The 18,060-nt window shown below is 29.8% G+C and overlaps 1 protein-coding gene across 10 annotated transcripts in view; it reads right to left on the bottom strand.

Moving 5' to 3' along the window:
• The window catches only part of LOC117179013 (beta carbonic anhydrase 1), a 544,277-nt gene that overhangs the window by 141,404 nt on the left and 384,813 nt on the right, over positions 1-18,060 (bottom strand). For 7 of the 10 annotated variants that reach the window (XM_033370632.1, XM_033370637.1, XM_033370631.1 and 4 more), the window contains exon 1: positions 16,765-16,971. The exons of 2 other annotated variants lie outside the window; for them this stretch is intronic. In XM_033370632.1, the coding sequence (XP_033226523.1) occupies positions 16,765-16,857 (93 nt within the window). In that variant the 5' untranslated portion in view covers positions 16,858-16,971. Of the gene's footprint in view, positions 1-12,335; positions 12,356-16,764; positions 16,972-18,060 lie in introns of those variants that run through there. One more of the 10 variants, XM_033370634.1, reaches the window with a different exon arrangement.

Raw genomic sequence — 18,060 nt, 5'->3', positions numbered from 1 at the left:
CCTAAAAAGCATCCCTGCGTGTCAACAATATGCTAGAACACTTGCGGGAAAAATGCAGAAGGCGGTTGTCCTTGGGTCACTCCGTGTTCTTAGGGTGCACGCTTGTGCGATATGCGATGTGAGAAACGACGCGTGCCGTGCCCAACGTTTTTGGTGGACCGAGTCGTATTAAATTTTGTTACTTGAACCTCGGATATTTTCGTGACGTTTGTCACTGAAATGTTGTTGAAATGAAATGTCTGAACTTGCAAAAAATAAGTTTCAAACATTCGAAAATTCCTTACACTTGAACACTATATTTATAAACAATTTTACAATTTGAAATTATTACGACTAATTTGTTCGAAGTCTACATTTTGGCAGGATCGAAGAAAAAATTTGCAAAGTTTTGTGAAAAATCGAATATATTGGACAGTTTATAAACCCAAGTGAATGTTATTATTTTCACTTTTTCCCCAATAGTTTATCATTACTTTATTCTGTGAGGTCAACAATATTTGATCCTAGTATTAAATATTTGATGTCGACATGTTGTATCTTTTACCATATCGCTCAAAACAAAACATTCAAAAATTATAATAAAATGTTAAAAGAATGTATATTTGAAAATTCCAACATATATGCATTGATTAATATAGTATAACAATCACTGAAGTAAGCACTAACATGATTAAAAAGTAAAGCTTTGAAAAAAAAATTATGATTAAAGATGTCAGAACAAATATAGTATATACTTTGATGTTCACGAAAACATGAAAACAATTTTGGGGAAAAATAATTTTTTCGAACTTTTTGAATTTTGAATTGTTGCCCGTAAACTAATAATTTTTTCATTATTTTCGATGAAAAAAAATGAAACACAATAATTTTTCAGAAAATAGTCAACAATTTTAATAATACCAATGAATTTTGAAATTGAAGATAAAGTATTTAAATTTTAAATTGAAAATGGACTTTATATGAAAAAAGTTCAAGCTTTAGCAAATAAAACAAACGTTTAACAAAGTAGTACAACATGACACCAAAAAGTTGATTTTTTTTTAACAAAAAAGATGAATTCTTTATAAAAAATGGTAATTTTTCGAAAACATTAAAATTTGACGTTTTTTCGCTCTTATTTCATTATAAAACTCACAATTTGCTTTCAATTTAGCCTTGTTACACAAAAAATTTAATTTCCTATCCCTGTAGAAAGACGAAATGATTTTCATACAAATAGTATAAAAATAAAAACATTTATGAATTTCATTAGAAAAAAATTAAAATTGCGCGCATCTTTTTTGTAGTATGGAGAACATTTTCCAAAATTAAGGACTCAAGCAAACTCCAAATAATCCGGGGGATTTGTTCATTTTTTTCATTTTTCCAATAATTGATAATTATAAGATTTGCGATTTCAAGCTGAGGATTTTTAGAAGAATTTTTAAGAGCGTTATGCATAATTTAAAAATGACTAATTTTTTTAAATTTATTTTGATGGTCCTAATTTAAATTTTAACGGAACTTGGAAATTGTTCCAAATTTAATGGCTCAATTAGGCTTAAAATTGTTATTTTTGATGCTTTTAATTAGAAATCATATCAGTTTTAAGTTTTTAGAATTGAATTCTTCAATTGTTACTCGTAAAAGTCAGAGTGAACTTTTTTTTACAGAAAACTCTAATTTTTTAATAATAAAATTAATTTAAATCACTTTAAATGTCATTTAAAACTAAATGATTCTGGTACCTCTCGCAAATTCGTATCATCTCTAAAATTTCTATAATATTAGTTAATAATTATAGTTTTTTTTTTTAATTCATGCATAGTTTAATTTTTTTTAATTTAAACTAAAATTCTTTAGGATTAAACGTTTCAATTTAAAATTAATAATTTTTTCTATTTTCAAATCATCAATCAGGATTGTTACTTATTTTTACTTTATTTCTATTATGTTACATTTTTTAAAAAGATAAAATTTGTTTAAAATATACAGTCTCTAATGCTTTTTATACAAAATAATACTATCGTATTAATGAACAATTTATGAAACTTTTAATATCAATTACAAAAACGTAATCCTTAAAATGAAAAAAAAACAGAGACTTTTACATTTTTTAATATTTGAAATATAAAATAAGGACTATTGTTAAAAGTTTAGGCTAATTATAATCATTTCTAACTAATTTTTAATATATTTTAATTATGTGAAAAAATTGTGTATAATTTCATAAAATTGAAATCTTTAGAATATTTTTAGAAAATTCAAACGGATTTCAAAGAATGTTAAAGGAGATAATTTAAAAGTTTCCAGTTTAGCATTTTTATAATTCATGTTTGAATATGGAAAAATTGCAAATGATGTTTTATTTAAAAAAAATTAATTTTAACATAATATTTAGAAAGACTAAAAAAGCAAAAAATTTCATAAATAAATAAAAACGATATTATTATTAATTTATAAAAAATCGAGTAAGTTTAAGAGATATTTAAAGGTTTCGAGAAGATTTCAAACAATCCAAAAATTAGAAGCACTTGGAGCATTTTAAAAGGCTTCAAATGTTATGAAAAAATTATTAATATTGAGAAGAAAATTGCAAACAATTTTTTATTCTGAACAATTAATTTCAAGAGAATATTCCTATTTTTTATATTGAAGGAATTTTAGATAATTTTATATTTCGGAAAAATAGTTTTAACAGAATGTTTAAAAATATTTCAAAACTAACGATAAATGAATAACAGTTGAACAATTACTAATTTCTTAAGACTTAAGATAAAATTAATTTCTATTTATATATAAACCTTTTAATTAAACAAAAAATTATAATCGTTCAATTTTTATTCATTTATCGAAACCTGTTTTTATTTTGAAATCTTTTTAAATTTCCTGTTAAAAATATTTTTTCAATATTTTATTGATGCTATTTTTAATATTTTTCTACGCAATTTCACTCAGACGTGAACGAAGACTTGTTGGTCGATAATTATTAACAAGATGATGGTTTGTTCCTTGTTTAGAAATTGATACAGTTTTAGCTCTTTTCCACTTAGTTGGAAAGTCACCCAAATACAGATTTCCATTTACAATCTTAATAATTATTACGACTGTTTTTTTAGTCAGCTGCACTCATAGAATTTTTTTTACCAAAAAAGACGATTTTTTAACAAAATACATGAACTTTTAGCTAAGAAAATAAAAAATAAAAATCTGTAACCAATAATAAAAAATTTTCAATTTTAAACTAAAAAATATAAATTTAAAAAAATTCTAATTTTTCTAAATTAATAATTACATCATTTCTCTCTATTCGCCTATTTTTTGCTGTTTTTAATCGTTCTAAATATTCTACTAAAATCAATTTTTTTTTAAATAAAACTTTTGGAATTGTTCCAGGAACTTCAAGCAATTATTTTCATTATCTTAACGTTTTCAAAATTCTTGAATGGCTTTAAAAATGTATGTTGTAACAATAAAAAATTACATTTTTTTACATTTTTTGAAAAGTTTTTAACTTTTAAAGCATAGTGAAATCTTTTTAAAACTTCTAAATATCGCTTAAAATTACTTGAATTTTTTAAAATTAATAATTATTTAACTTTTTATAATTTCTATTAAAATTATCAATCTTCAAGAGTAAAGAAGCATTTGTAACTCAATAGATGATTTATCAACTAAAACTATGAATTCCAACGAAAAATATGAATTTTTTTCTACAAAAAGATAAATTTTTAACCAAATAGTTCAACTTTGAACAAAAAAGAAGAAATTGCATTCAAAGATTGAAATTATTCTTAAAAATAACAATATTTTACATCTAATTTCCATTGATTTTTCGTTTTTGTAATTTTGATTTGTGGTTTTTTATTGAATCTCGTCGATGCGATGCCGGTACGCACAACATTAACACACACTGAAGCAACTGTACTGTCGTATAACATCTGCGTTTGCGACACACACTTGAGTAGCGCGCCGCCACGTCCCGGTATTTCAACTTGTTCGTGATAATCGTTTCGAACTTCTACGACACCAACTTTTAATACTTATTATCAGTTCTGTGATTATGACAGACCAGTTCGAAATGATTTACAGAATAGTTATTGTTAATTCACCGACTTTTTCTCATATCTGCCACAACGTAACTAGTTCAGTAATTCCTCAAGTACAAATTGTTTCCGTGTACTATATATATCAATTGTATCAAAAAAGTGTCAAAGATAAACGTTGTAACGGAACAACGACAAAAATATTTAAAAAAAATTTAATTATGTATCTTGAAACACAACGTAAATAGTATAAAAGGGAAATTTAAAGTTCCGCATTAAATTAGGTCCATATCTAGTAAAAATAAACGAATGAAAAGTACAAAATAGGTTTAAAATTAAATTAGAACAATTATAAAAATAATTGTAATCAAAATCAGTTCCTAAAAAACATACATATATTTTAAAAACAATCTAATAAGTAAATATATATACACAAGTTTCTAATAGTCTAAAATTTTAACATCTTCATAAACAATTTATACTAAATACAGAACTTGTGAATATACATTTTCCAATGCTCTTCTAATTGTAATTACAAATAATTTATGTTTATCTCATAGTCAATTTATCTAACTAATCAATTTCATCTTGTAATATTAAATTTCTTTTTGAAAATCTATGTATGTTTCAGCAAAATGGAACCAGCCAATGCAAGGATAAACCCAAGCGAATCTATCATCCCGGTACAGACACTCAGCGAAATTAGTATATAATATAATTTTTCAAAACCAAATTACGAAGTAGCTGTATTGAATCCAAAAACATCATCTCAAGTATTCATAGTGACGTGTCAAACTAAGAAATTTAAAGAAAAATATGTTTAAACTGGCGAAGCCAACTTTTCAAAGACAACAGCAAAGCATAACGCTGCCCGAGAAATGTTAAGATCATTATCCGATACTTATCATTTTAGCGAGGACCAAGTGCCATCGAACAATAATATTCAAAATATACAAGAAATGTACTTCGAAAAAATAAAATTATATGAATGGACATCCGCATACGCGCGATGTTATAAAAGACGTCATCATGCGATCAATTGTACACGTCCTATAAGAAATTTTAACTATGAAAATAACTAAAAAAAACCTCCTGTTAAAAATAATTTCAAAATCGCACAATTACATTTTGTCACAATTAAACAACCATAGAAATGCATTTTATATAACATCTTAACCGGCGGAAATCTATTGTTTGCTAAAGCTCCATCCGAATTTACGATCGCGCATTATAATCGAGCAGGAGGAAGAAGCCGAAGGACTTGCAGTTTTATGAAATCTATTCTATGTAAACCGAAAAACCTTCTTTCTGCCACGAAAATATGTCTCTTACAATAAGTTAAAATCGAGAACGTAGACACCTGCCCCAAAAGTAACTTCAATTTACCCTAATTTTTTTTTATCTATACGAAAATCTATTCAATATAAAGTCAATTGAAAAGTTTGAGTATTGTTCATTTCATTCAAAATACTCAAATCTAAGTTGGGGGTGTCACGCCCTGTGACCGTTATATGTACATAATATTTACTTATCTATAATAATAATCAATTGTCAATATCAATTATATAAAATACTCAGAACCTATAAATTATCGTTATCATAAAAGTATTCTTCCAATATATTCTCTAAGGAACACTTATCGATTAGTAAATGGTTATCCGAAACACCCTACCATACCGACCATAGATACATGAACCACTTTATATTATATATCCGAAGACTCGAGTTATTTATAAATTGATCTTTTAGTATCTTTTATTATTAATCACCATGATCAATTATTATCAATTATTATTGTCATATACATTTACTATTTATATTCTGAATCAAGTTATAAATTCTATGTCAAAATCTAAGAAATATCAAGTGATCATGTAAATCATGTGAATGCGCGGTCGTTGACGTCATAACCAATCAAAAGGAAGCAAGCCCCACGAGGGAACACGCGAGGCCCATCTACTATGGTCCAATTAGTGAAAAGGCCATAAACGTCATAATGATATGTGGTCTTCGACTACCCCTTAAGGGCATGTGATACTTACAGTTTCCCCGGCTTTTTTTCCATAAAAATGAAAATTTTTAAAAACTGAATTCGGAGATGCTATAAAATATCATAACGGACGTCCCCGGACTCTTTTGAGGGATATAATAACAAAAAAATTTATTGTGCTAAATAAAAATTTCATGTATATGCATGATTTTCAGGATACGTCGTTTTTCATCTCTGCCTTTCCAATAATCTGGAAATTATTTATGAAATAAACTTTTTTGATTGCTTGCAAAAAAGGTTAGTTCCGGGAGATTAGTTACTATGTTTATTTTCAAGTCCAAAGTTTTCGGCCAAAAATATTATGTAGTTTGGAAGCAACGCTCGGGTGAATTGTAACACACATAACCTCGAAATATACATGCACGTTGTTTGCAATATCAAAAAATTTTGGACAAAAAAACATTTAAAAAGTGTGCGGGGACGTCCATTAGCATGTTAGCTATCATTTCTCAGATTTTGAAGGAGAAATATTTCTTATCCTAGGAAAAAAGCCGGGGGAATCTAGCACTGAAAAAATCGATACTATTTCCTAAGCGCTATGCAAATTAAGCACATTTTGCTAAATTAAAACTTTTTTAAATTAACCTACAAAAAAAAGTGTGTGGGGACGTCCATTTGCATGTTCGCTATCATTTCCCAAATTTTTAAGACAAAATATTTATTATTCCAAAAAAAAGCCGGGGGAGCCTAAAACTGGTAAAATCGACAATTTTCTAAGTATAGTGAGACTATTTTTCCTCCCCTTATCAGATTTCTGCCTATATATACCCACATCTTGAAGGGTTAAGACAAATTTATTTCTACCATTGAATCGCTGCCCAAGAACTCTCCGGAACTTTTAAAACATCATTTAGAATCAAGTGAAATCAGTGAAATATCAATTACCTGATAAAAATAACTTTAACATCAGTTTTAACTTAAACTCTGTGAGCCCCTTTAACAAAGAAGAAAGCCCTCCTAACAAACGCACCACCAACCTATTGTGCCATCATGCAACAGCAAAGGAAGGGAGGTTGACCAACTTTACCAACTGAGTGCCTGACCAGGATTCTCGAGTTTCTACAAAGGGCCTTATTCCAAGCGGCAAAAAATTAAAATCTTTTGTAAGTTTCCACAATGCTATTTCTATCCTTTATTTCTTTCTCGATATCATTTTAAAAACTCGTGACTAAAGTCTTTTCCTTTTTTTAAAGGGTGGACACTAAGACGAAGTTATTCAGAATATTTTGGTAGTTCCATGCTGCATATATCCAATTAAATAACAAGAAAACTAACACATATCACTCATGTAAACTTGATGTTAATCAATTGTAATTTCATATCTTAACCATTTTTAAATCAATAATTCGATTGTCTCAACCTTTCGTTTTTGCTAAAACGAAATTATCCTAATGCCATTTTTAAATTCGACAAGACTTCAAAAAGTTATATTCTTTTCAACATTTTTAAAATTTTCTAAAACAGGAAAAAAAATGGTTTAATAGGTGCAGAAATATCAATCCAAATTTCTAGTAGATGTAAAATATATGTTTTTCGAAACTATTATCATGAAATTTTTTAATACGACAAAATTTCCAAAAGTTGGGTCATTTTCAAAAAAATAGCGCGCCCTAGGTGTGCTTAAACTTGGGGCGAAACGCCGAGCGCGCAATGAGAATGTGCCCTCGCAGGGGGCATATTTTTTACTTTAACTCATTCTTACATTCTCATTCATGAGAGTGCAATATAGTCGTCCAAATTTTCGGTCTCTGGTTTTTAACGAATCTTTACGTTTCAGCACTCACAGAATCCAAAAATCATACAATTTTATTGATTTCAGTCTGTATGTCTGGCTGTATGTAAGGTTACCAGAATGTTATAGCTACTCTAACTTTTGAAGGATTTATCCAATCGAGTCAGCCTTTGATCCACTTCTTAAGGTTCCCAAAATGCAGGTTAAGTTCGTTTAGCAGATATTGCCAACTAAATAAAAAAAATTTAGAGCATTTTCAAAATTTGAAAATTTTTTATTTTAAAATTTTTGAAATTTTTGTCAAAGTTTCTTACTGATGAGTAGAAGACTTGCAAATTATCCAAATAAAATTTTCAATTTCGATGAAAATTAGAAAAATTATGTACTTTTCAAATTTTTGAAAATGTTTAGAAAAAATAGAAAAAAAAAACATTTTTATAAAAGATAAGAAAATTTCATTTATATTCGTCACTAGATATCAAATGTATTTAGAAACTATGTCAGTTAAATTTTTCGATTAAACAAAAATTCAAAGTGAGAGCTTTTTCAAAATTTGAATAAAAATTTGTTATGAGTTTTAAAATTTTTGTCAAATTTTGTGGTGCACGGCAAAAAGGCTTGCAAATTACCTTAATGACATTTATAAATTCGATAAAAACTGAAAAAGTTATATGCTTTTCAACATTTTAAAAACTTGCAAAAAAAGGTAAATTTTTTTTATAGATAAAGAAATATCAATACAAATTTCTACTAGATATAAAATATACGTTTGTCGAAACTGTTTTCATGAAATTTCTTATTAGACGAAAGATCCAAGAGTTGGATCATTTTCTTAAATATGCAATTTTGGTTTTTAAGAGATCCATAAGTTAAAAGCATTGTTTTTAGTAGATTTTAACAGAATTTACAAATGATGTTGATGAAGTTTTTCAATTGGACAGAAATTAACGAGCGCAATTTTTGTAATAAGAATGTAATCGCCAAAGCCAAACGTGCTTTGAGAACCTTCTTTAAAAACGAATAGAAAAAAATTGCAGTTACAATTTATGGCTGTAATTCCTTAGAAGTTTAGATCACAGTTTTCGATTTAAGTTATAGTATTTCCGATATTTGAAAAAATGTAGTTAAAGTGTACGCATTTAACGTACGAAAACGAGCGCAAAAAGCGAGAGCATACCCGCACGCTCATACTTAGCGCGAAGCGCGCAATGAGAATGTGCCCGCGCACCGTACATATTTTTCAAATTTTGAAGTTTTAGGCCAAATTTTTTTGCGTGTTTTGCTTAAAATACGAATTGATAAATCTGCACGTGGATGTTTTGAAACTAGTGCGAAATTACAATTAGGTATTTTCACTTCAATCAACAGCTAGCTGCACATCGTTGATTGCTGAGGGGAAAACAATGGATCAAAGGCATGGGATTAGGTCCTTTTTTGCTAATATTTTCGTAGAAACTAATTTTTTCTATATAACTGTATTCGAAAAATATTTTTTATTTGTTAAGAACTATTTAATGACATAATAAAATTATGGTAATTATTATTCATTCCCTACCGATAGAAATCTCAGAGTATTCTGAAGCGAAATAGCCTGGCCCATTTGAGTCTATAAGCAGAGTCGATTTGAATGATTTAGTCTCTGAGATAGTCTGAGATATTTGGGTCCTTTTCAAGGTCCTTTTAGTGGTCCTTTTAAAAGTGGTGCGACGGTAATATAATGTTCCTTTTGTATTCGTTACGTATCGGGTGGGCAGAGTTATTTACAGTAGTTGGCAGTCGCTAACCCGAATCTCCCTTTTTAAATTTCTCTTAAAATTATTTACACTTTTTTTTAATTGATTAATTTTCACATAATACTTATTTATAATTATAACTTATATACTAATATACAATTTTATAGTTGAATTAAAAAATGTTGTCTTTTTTGGCGTATCTCATTCCATTTACGAGAAACGTTGTATTATTTCCACTTTTCAGCATTTTAAAAAAAAAAAGTTAGATATCTGAAATCATCGAAACCCGTAGATTCTGAATTATTATGTTTTAGGCTGTTAACTATGAAATATAAAAAATCTACTTCTAAATTTTAATCCGACAGCTTAACAAAGGACCCTTAAGTGTCGGCTACTCTATTGATATAGACTCTCTGCTTGTTATTTATGACCGAATTCTTATTTCAATTTCAGCCTCTCTGCTTGTTATTTATGATCGTATTTCTATTTCAATTTCGGAAAGGACATTTTAAAGCCTTTAAAACATTTAAAAGAGCTACCTGGACCTTTAAATATATCTACCTATGTGCCTGCGGAGAATTTCTCTGAGCTTCTCTGACCCTAGAGTCTAGAATATACTCAGAGATTTCTATCGGCAGGGTTGTGAAGATAACATAAAAATAAAGTTTTGTCCCGTGCATTTGGTAGATTGTTTTCCCCTCAGTACTAAACGAAGTGAAGTTAGTTGACGATGAAGTGAAAATGCCGGATACTAGGATTCGCCAGTACCCTACCAATAGAAATCTCAGAGTAATCTCAGGCGAAATAGCCTGGCCGGTTTGAAACTATTTTCAGGTTCGATTTGAATGATTTAGTCTCTGAGATAGTCAGAGAGATTTGGGTCATTTTTAAGATCCTTTTAGTGGTTCTTTTAAGAGTGATGCGACGAAAATATAATTTTCCTTTGGTATTTGTCACGTACCGGACGGGCAGAGTTATTTACAGTAGTTGGCCGTCGCTAACCCACCTCTCCCTTTTTAAATTTCTCTTCAAATTATTAACACTTTTGTTTAATTGATGAATTTTCTCATTATTGAGAACGGCTACGGAACTGCTTGGCGCCATCTTTTACATAAAAGTAGCAATTTCTTAGGGATGAATTCCACTTGTTTACATGCGATTGAAAATAAATAAATTTATACTGAAAGTAAGAGTTTAATTATCAGATAGCGGGAGTGCCTGTAGGAAAGCTTATAAAATCTCGAGTTAGAGAAAAACAACTTTTGCTCAAGTTTATTAAACAGTTTGGACGGAGTTGCATTTTGACTTTCTCTTGTCAATGACCGATCTCTTATCGGATTAGAAATATCACATAAAGTATTTCAATACTCTTTATTTTTTGGAAAAGAAATACTGAGATATCTGGGAAAATTATTGTGTTAATTAAGTCAGTAATATTATATTTATACGATTTATTATTTTTGAAAACCTAATGCTAGTTGTGAGATTTTGAGGTTAGAAAGTTTAATTATCCCATAATATTTATTGAGTATATTTTATTTTAATTTGAATTTCATGAAGTATATTTTGTAAAAAAATATTGCTTAAATAAATTTAAGGTTGTTAAAAATAAGTAATAATTTCTAACTTTAACGATTGGTGAATAATTGAAAATAAATTTATATCACTTAACGATAATAGTAATATTTTTCTAAAAAAAAATGAATAAATGAAATTTGTTTACACAATGAAACATTAATTAAACAATGGTGGTCAAAATTTTACTGAAGAAATAGTAATAGTTATGAATTTGAAAATGGAGAAAAAATTATTTAAACAAATTCAATTTGTTTAAATAATTGAAAATTAACAAATCAATGTGAATAAGTATTTCACTAGACTAGTAGTAATAATTATTAGGAAAAAACGAAATTTCGAAAGAAAAATTATTTAAACATATTAAATCTGTTTAAATAATTTAAAATTAATTAATCAATGTTCAAAATATTCTTCATTTGCTCTATTTTAAACATAGGGATATTCTAGTGTGCAAATTACACAATTCCGGATAAAAATACGATTGGTATATTCATGGCCTAAGATGGCTGCGGCAAATTTTGATTTTGAAGTTCATAAAGTTAGAGTAAATGTTTACTGAAACCTTAAAAATACATAGTATCTATTATAGTAAATTTACAAAATGGGAATACTTATCAAAAGGAAAATTTTAAGCAAACCTACATGTCATTATTTATTCGAAATTTTGACATCGAGTGTCCCGTATCTCACTTATAATTTATAAATAATTTTAACATAAAGAAAAATGTTAGAAAATTTAGACATAATTATAAATCTCTCGATTTGTATTACAATATATGTGTTATTTAATAAACACTTGCAATTTAAAGCCGTGATGGGGAGAACTAACAAACGCTAGTCTGTTAACGATGACTGAATTTAGCTTATTCCCTTTATTTTCATTTCTGCACCCTTACCACATGAATTACTGCTAAACTTTTTCCCTTACTCAATGTTTCAAGATGAAAATCGATAGAATGACTTATAGCTTAAAATCCTGTTCTAACTCAAATATACATTATCAATCCGCTTGTTGACATTCTACAGGCAATTGTTATGGTTATGTTCATAACCAACAACGAAACTAGAACGGGTTTAGCTGGAAAGAAAAGACAATTTTTTCACTAAATCTTTTTGCAAGAAAATTTCCTCTATTATTTAGTTTCGGTTTGAAAAATATTACCTATGTTTTCAAAGCAATCATGCATTTATTTATTATATTTAAAAACAATGCATACGTGCTAGCTTGTGTAAATGTCAAATTTCTACCCTACCGATAGAAATCTCTCAGTATTCTCAAGCGAAATGGCCAGGCCCATTTGAGTCTATAAGCAGAGTCGATTTGAATGATTTAGTCTCTGGGATAGTCTGAGAGATTTGGTTCCTTTTCAAGGTCCTTGTAAGAGGTATGCGACGTTAATATGTTTCTTTTGTACTTATCACGTACCGGGCGTACAGAGTTATTTACAGAAGTTGGCAGTCGCTAACCCGACTCTCCCTTTTTAAATTTCTCTTCAAATGAACACTTTTTTTTAAATTTATGAATTTTATCATTATATATATTTATAATTGAGGGCCGGGATGCAAGAACCGGGCGAACGCTCGAAACGGGTAAAACAATTGTCCACGTGAAGAAAGTGGAGATGGAAAATTTTGTTTCGAATTTTAATTTTTCAAACATACATTCTAATAGGAAATTTAATTGTTCATTTTTTTCCTCATGGAAAAAGTTGTAGCTTTTTTAGTTTTCGAAATAAATAGAAAAAATGAAATTTTCACCAAACCAAAATTTAATTTCTATTTTGACTTCAACTCATGCTCAGTCACTCAATTTTGGGAATTTCGCAATAAAATTAACAGGGATTACGCTTTGCACTGTTCTAAGAATAACTGTGAAGGTTAAAAGTTGAAATATTGACATTGAAAACAGTTAATAATTTTTTCCGTCACGTCATAAAAATTGGACATTGATACTTTCCAGCGCTTGAGGAGTCGAGCGAATTTTGAGCTGGAAAGAAGTGCCAGCGATAAAGTTGTTCAGTAAGGAATCAAGAAGTTTTTTGAAAAATATTACTTCGATTAATTTAATGGTTTAAAAACGGGCGGTGCTCGCGCGTAGGCAAGAGCGTCTCCCGCGTCACCTCTCGGATAACCAAATTCGATCGACAGCTCGTTGAAAGTACACAATGCAAATTAAATAAGTACTAAAAATAATGTTTTCTTATCAATATATTATAGTTTACTCTTTAGGCTTATTTTGAAAAATGATCATAGAAATTCTTTCAAAACAAATTTAAAATATAGGAAACTGTAGTAATAAAAGCCTACCTCTTATCGCGTTAAATTACTATAACAAAATATTTTTGTTTTCGGAATGTTGTTGCGGAATTTATCATGATTGACGATTTGGAAGCAATGAAAGATTTTGATATCGCGTTCGAAAAAGTAGGAAAGCTGGCCCCGGAAGGTTTTCAAATACGAAACACGGTAAAAATAGTGTACAGTTCGAACATGTCAGTTGATGTTTACGAAAAGTATGACGGTACTCCAAAAAAGTTTTAACTTCAAATGACATGTCAATTTCACAAACTACCAGTGTCCTAAACCGAAATGCATCGAAGTCACTAAAGAAAAACTGAAAGATATAAAATGCTTGTTAAAGTATTTAAGTCAGTCTGAAAAGGATTTTTATGAAAGATTGTTTCAAGACATAGTAGTAAGAAATGGGGAAGATGAGGAAGAGTGAAATAAAGAACAGTAAAATGAAAATAATCGAGTATTTTTAATTAGCGTAAATATTAAATATAATAAAAGTTAAATTTCCACTGTCTGGACGCGCAATTAAAGTCCGAGAAAAGAGGATGTTTGAAATCCAAAAAGAAATTAAAATGCTTGACACACTATTTGTCTTGAAAGATATCTTTAAATGTGCACTATTCAAAGAACGAAGCAGAAATGACCATTTTTTACATTGTTTCGTCAACATTGCAGAATGCACTATAAAAGGTAGGTTTTAATTACTACAGTTTCCTATATTTTAAATTTGTTTTGAAAGAATTTCTATGATCATTTTTGAAAATAAGCCTAAAGAGTAAACTATAATATATTGATAAGAAAACATTATTTTTAGTACTTATTTAATTTGCATTGTGTACTTTCAACCTGCTGTCGATCGAATTCGGTTAGCCGAGCGGAGACGCGGGAGACGCTCTTGGCTACGCGCGAGCACCGACCATTTTTAAACCGTTAAATTAATCGAAGTAATATTTTCCAAAAAACTTCTTGATTCCTTACTGAACAACTTTGTCGCTGGAACTTCTTTCCAGCTCAAAATTCGCTCGACTCCCCAAGCGCTGGAAAGTATCAATGTCCAATTTTTATGACGTGACGAAAAAAAATTATAAAATTTTTTCAATGTCAATATTTCAACTTCTTACCTTCACAGTTACTCTTAAATTTTGGTTTGATGAAAAATTCGTTTTTTCTATTTATTTCGAAAACTAAAAAAGCTACAATTTTTTCCATGAGGAAAAAAAATGCACAATTAAATTTCCTATTGGAATGTATGTTTGAAAAATTAAAATTCGAAACAAAATTTTCCATCTCCACTTTCTTCACGTGGACGTTTGTTTTACACGTTTCGAGCGTTCGCCCGGTTCTTGCATCCCGGCCCTCAATTATAACTTATATACTAATATACAATTTTCTAGTTGAATTCAAAAATCTTTTCTTTTTTGGCGTATCTCATTCCATTTACGAGAAACGTCGTATTAATTCCAATTTGAAGCATTTTAAAAAAGAAAAATAGATATTTCAAATCATCGAAACCCGTAGATTCTGAACTATTATGTTTTAGGCTATTAAGGGCATGTGACACAGCTAAATTCCTATATTACCGACCTCACTTTTTCAGTGCACTGAATGTTTTTTTGAACCTAAGAACTTTTTTTGTAAATAAAATATCGAGCTGAAACTTTGAAAAATGTATTAGAGTACAATAAAGTACGTTTAGGTACTGCATTTTGGTAGGAACTTCACTGAAAATTATCTAATCTTTTTTCTGGACCTCGACATTTTTTGAACGTTTCAACTTTTTTATACGCAAAATATCGGTTTCAAACTTTGAGAAATGCAAGAGCCGAAAGAAAACTACGCTTAAGTACAAATCATAATAATAAAAGATGTAAAAAGAAATATTACAACTATCAATTCCATCGGAATCAGCCGGTAACGTTGTACACGAAAATACGAACCCTGGCGGCCACTAGACGAGGCTCTAGAGGGTTCGTATTTTCGTGTACAACGTTACCGGCTGATGCCGGTGGAATTGATAGTTGAAATTTTTTTTATATCTTTTATTATTAAGCTTTGTACTTAAACGTAGTTTTCTCTCGGCTCTTGCATTTTTCAAAGTTTGAGCCCGATATTTTATGTATAAAAAAAGTGCGAACGTGCAAAAAATGTGGAGGTTCAGAAAAAAGATGAAATAATTTTCAGTGAAGTTCCTACCAAATGCAGTACCTAAACGTACTTTATTGTACTCTAATACATTTTCCAAAGTTTCAGCTCAATATTTTATTTACACAAAAAGTTCTTAGGTTCAAAAAAACATTCAGTGAACTGATAAAGTGAGGTGTCACATGCCTTTAAGGGCATGTGATACTTACAGTTTCCCCGGCTTTTTTTCCATAAAAATGCAAATTTTTAAAAACTGAATTCGGAGATGCTATAAAATATCATAACAGACGTCCCCGGACACTTTTTTGAGGTATAATAACGAAAAAAATGTATTGTGCCAAATAAAAATTTTATGCATATGCATTATTTTGAGGTTACGTCGTTTGTCATCTCTGCCTTTCCGATAATCTGGAAATTATTTATGAAATAAACTTTTTTGATTGCCTGCAAACAAGTTTAGTTCCGGGAGATTAGTTACTATGTTTATTGGTAAGTCCAAAGTTTTCGGCCAAAAATATCGTGTAGTTTGGAAGTAACGCTCGGGTGAATTGTAACACACATAACCTCGAAATATACACGCACGCTGTTAGCGATATCAAAATTTTTTTTACAAAAAAAACAAAAAAAAAAAGTGTGTGGGGACGTCCCTTGGCATGTTCGCTATCATTTCCCAGATTTTGAAGGCAAAATATTTCTTATCCTAGGAAAAAAGCCGGGGGAATCTAACACTGAAAAAATCGACCATTTTCTGAGTATCAGATGCCCTTAACTATGAAATTTAAAAAATCTACTTCTAAATTTTAATTCGAAAGCTTAACAAAGGACCCTTAAGTGTCGACTACTCTATTGATATATTCTCTCTGCTTGTTATTTATGATCGAATTTTTATTTCAATTTCAGCCTCTCTGCTTGTTAGTTATAATCGCATTTTTATTTTAATTTCAGAAAGGACATTTTAAAGCCTTTAAAACATTTGAACGAGCTACCTGGACCTTTAAATATATCTACCTGAGTGCCTGTGGACAGTTTCTCAGAGCTTCTCACAGCCTTTAGAATCTTTAGCATATACTCTAAGATTTCTATCGGTAGGGTATTGCTAGACAATCTTCTATCCGGGGGTTTTTCATCTGCCTAGTCAGACTGGCAGACGAAATTCATCGTTGGTTTAGACGGGCATTCAAACACTTCGTTTTTTACGTGTAAACTAACCTCTGGATGGTCTCGAACTTTCTGGAATTGTTTTACCATTCCCTCTCTGTGACAATTTCGATATTTCATGACACCTTTCAATATTCTATCCATATTTTATTATAAGTCTTTAACAAGTAATTCTAAAAAATTCTAAGCTATTTAAAAAAAAATCAGAATTTTACACAACGTAAATCAGATCAAGCAATGAAATATGTCACGCAGAGTAACACGCTGCGTAGTCCCATGTTAAAGAATATGAAGTAGAAAAGTAACGAAACGGCGCCATCTAGTGGAGATAGAACGAACTACAGCTCTATTCCGGCAACCCCTTCAATCCGCTTTCCAACCATTCAAAGCTAATTTTAATATATTTTAAAATTTATATTTACAGGAAGAATAATTTACGTAAACAAACTGTTTCATGCAATATAAATGAATTGCGGTTTTTATATATTACATGAAATGGTTTGCTTGTGCAAATTAACTTCCCATAATTCTAACTGAAAAAATATTTAAACAGAGACATTAAGCCAACACTTAAGTACCACACCGAACAGATCGGTCCCTTTTTCAATTTAAATATAAAAATAATGCAAATTTGTTTCATACAGAAAATGTAAATAATTTGGGGACGTGATTATTATAAACACTCACTCGTTATTTACATGTCCGCCATGTTCCTATATTCCTGATCATCCCCTTCTAAAACACAAGCATCAACACAGACGCCACCTAGGAGAGATAGATATCACCAAAACTCGTTCACATTTTAGCCTCAAGACTGCACCTAGCGTGCAGAGTAAATAGCATCGACATATAGTCAGGGCTGTTAACGTATAATACTCTCCGTATTAAACGTTGTTTTCTACGCGTATATTACCTCCTTAAGGCTCTTTTACACCTTAAGTTAATCAGCCTTCGACCGACCAACATATCGGACTATCCATTCACACCTTCGAAAAATGCAGTTAAATGTAGTAATATTTTAGTTATCTTCTGAAACTCACTGAAAGGTTACTAAAATTTTACCATATTTTACTGAATTTACCGGACGTGTGAATGGACATTTCGACATATTGGACGGTCGATGACCGAATCAGTGATCCCAGATCTGAAACGAGACGTGGTACAATACTATGTCACGTCTATGTCCGTGTTAATATGGTAGGAGACGATGTATATGACTGAGATGCGCGCGCAACCCATTTATCTTCTTCTGAATTTGAAAACTCGAAGGTGTACGATTGCCGGTCGGAGCACTTCGGCGGTTCTATTTATATCTCTATCTGCTTTGAAATAAAATGAAGAGATTGA

The sequence above is a fragment of the Belonocnema kinseyi genome, chromosome 8, assembly GCF_010883055.1.
Source record: "Belonocnema kinseyi isolate 2016_QV_RU_SX_M_011 chromosome 8, B_treatae_v1, whole genome shotgun sequence".
NCBI lineage: Eukaryota > Metazoa > Arthropoda > Insecta > Hymenoptera > Cynipidae > Belonocnema > Belonocnema kinseyi.
The sequence above is the reverse complement of the archived record's forward strand: the minus strand, read 5'-3'. Positions and strand labels throughout refer to the sequence as shown.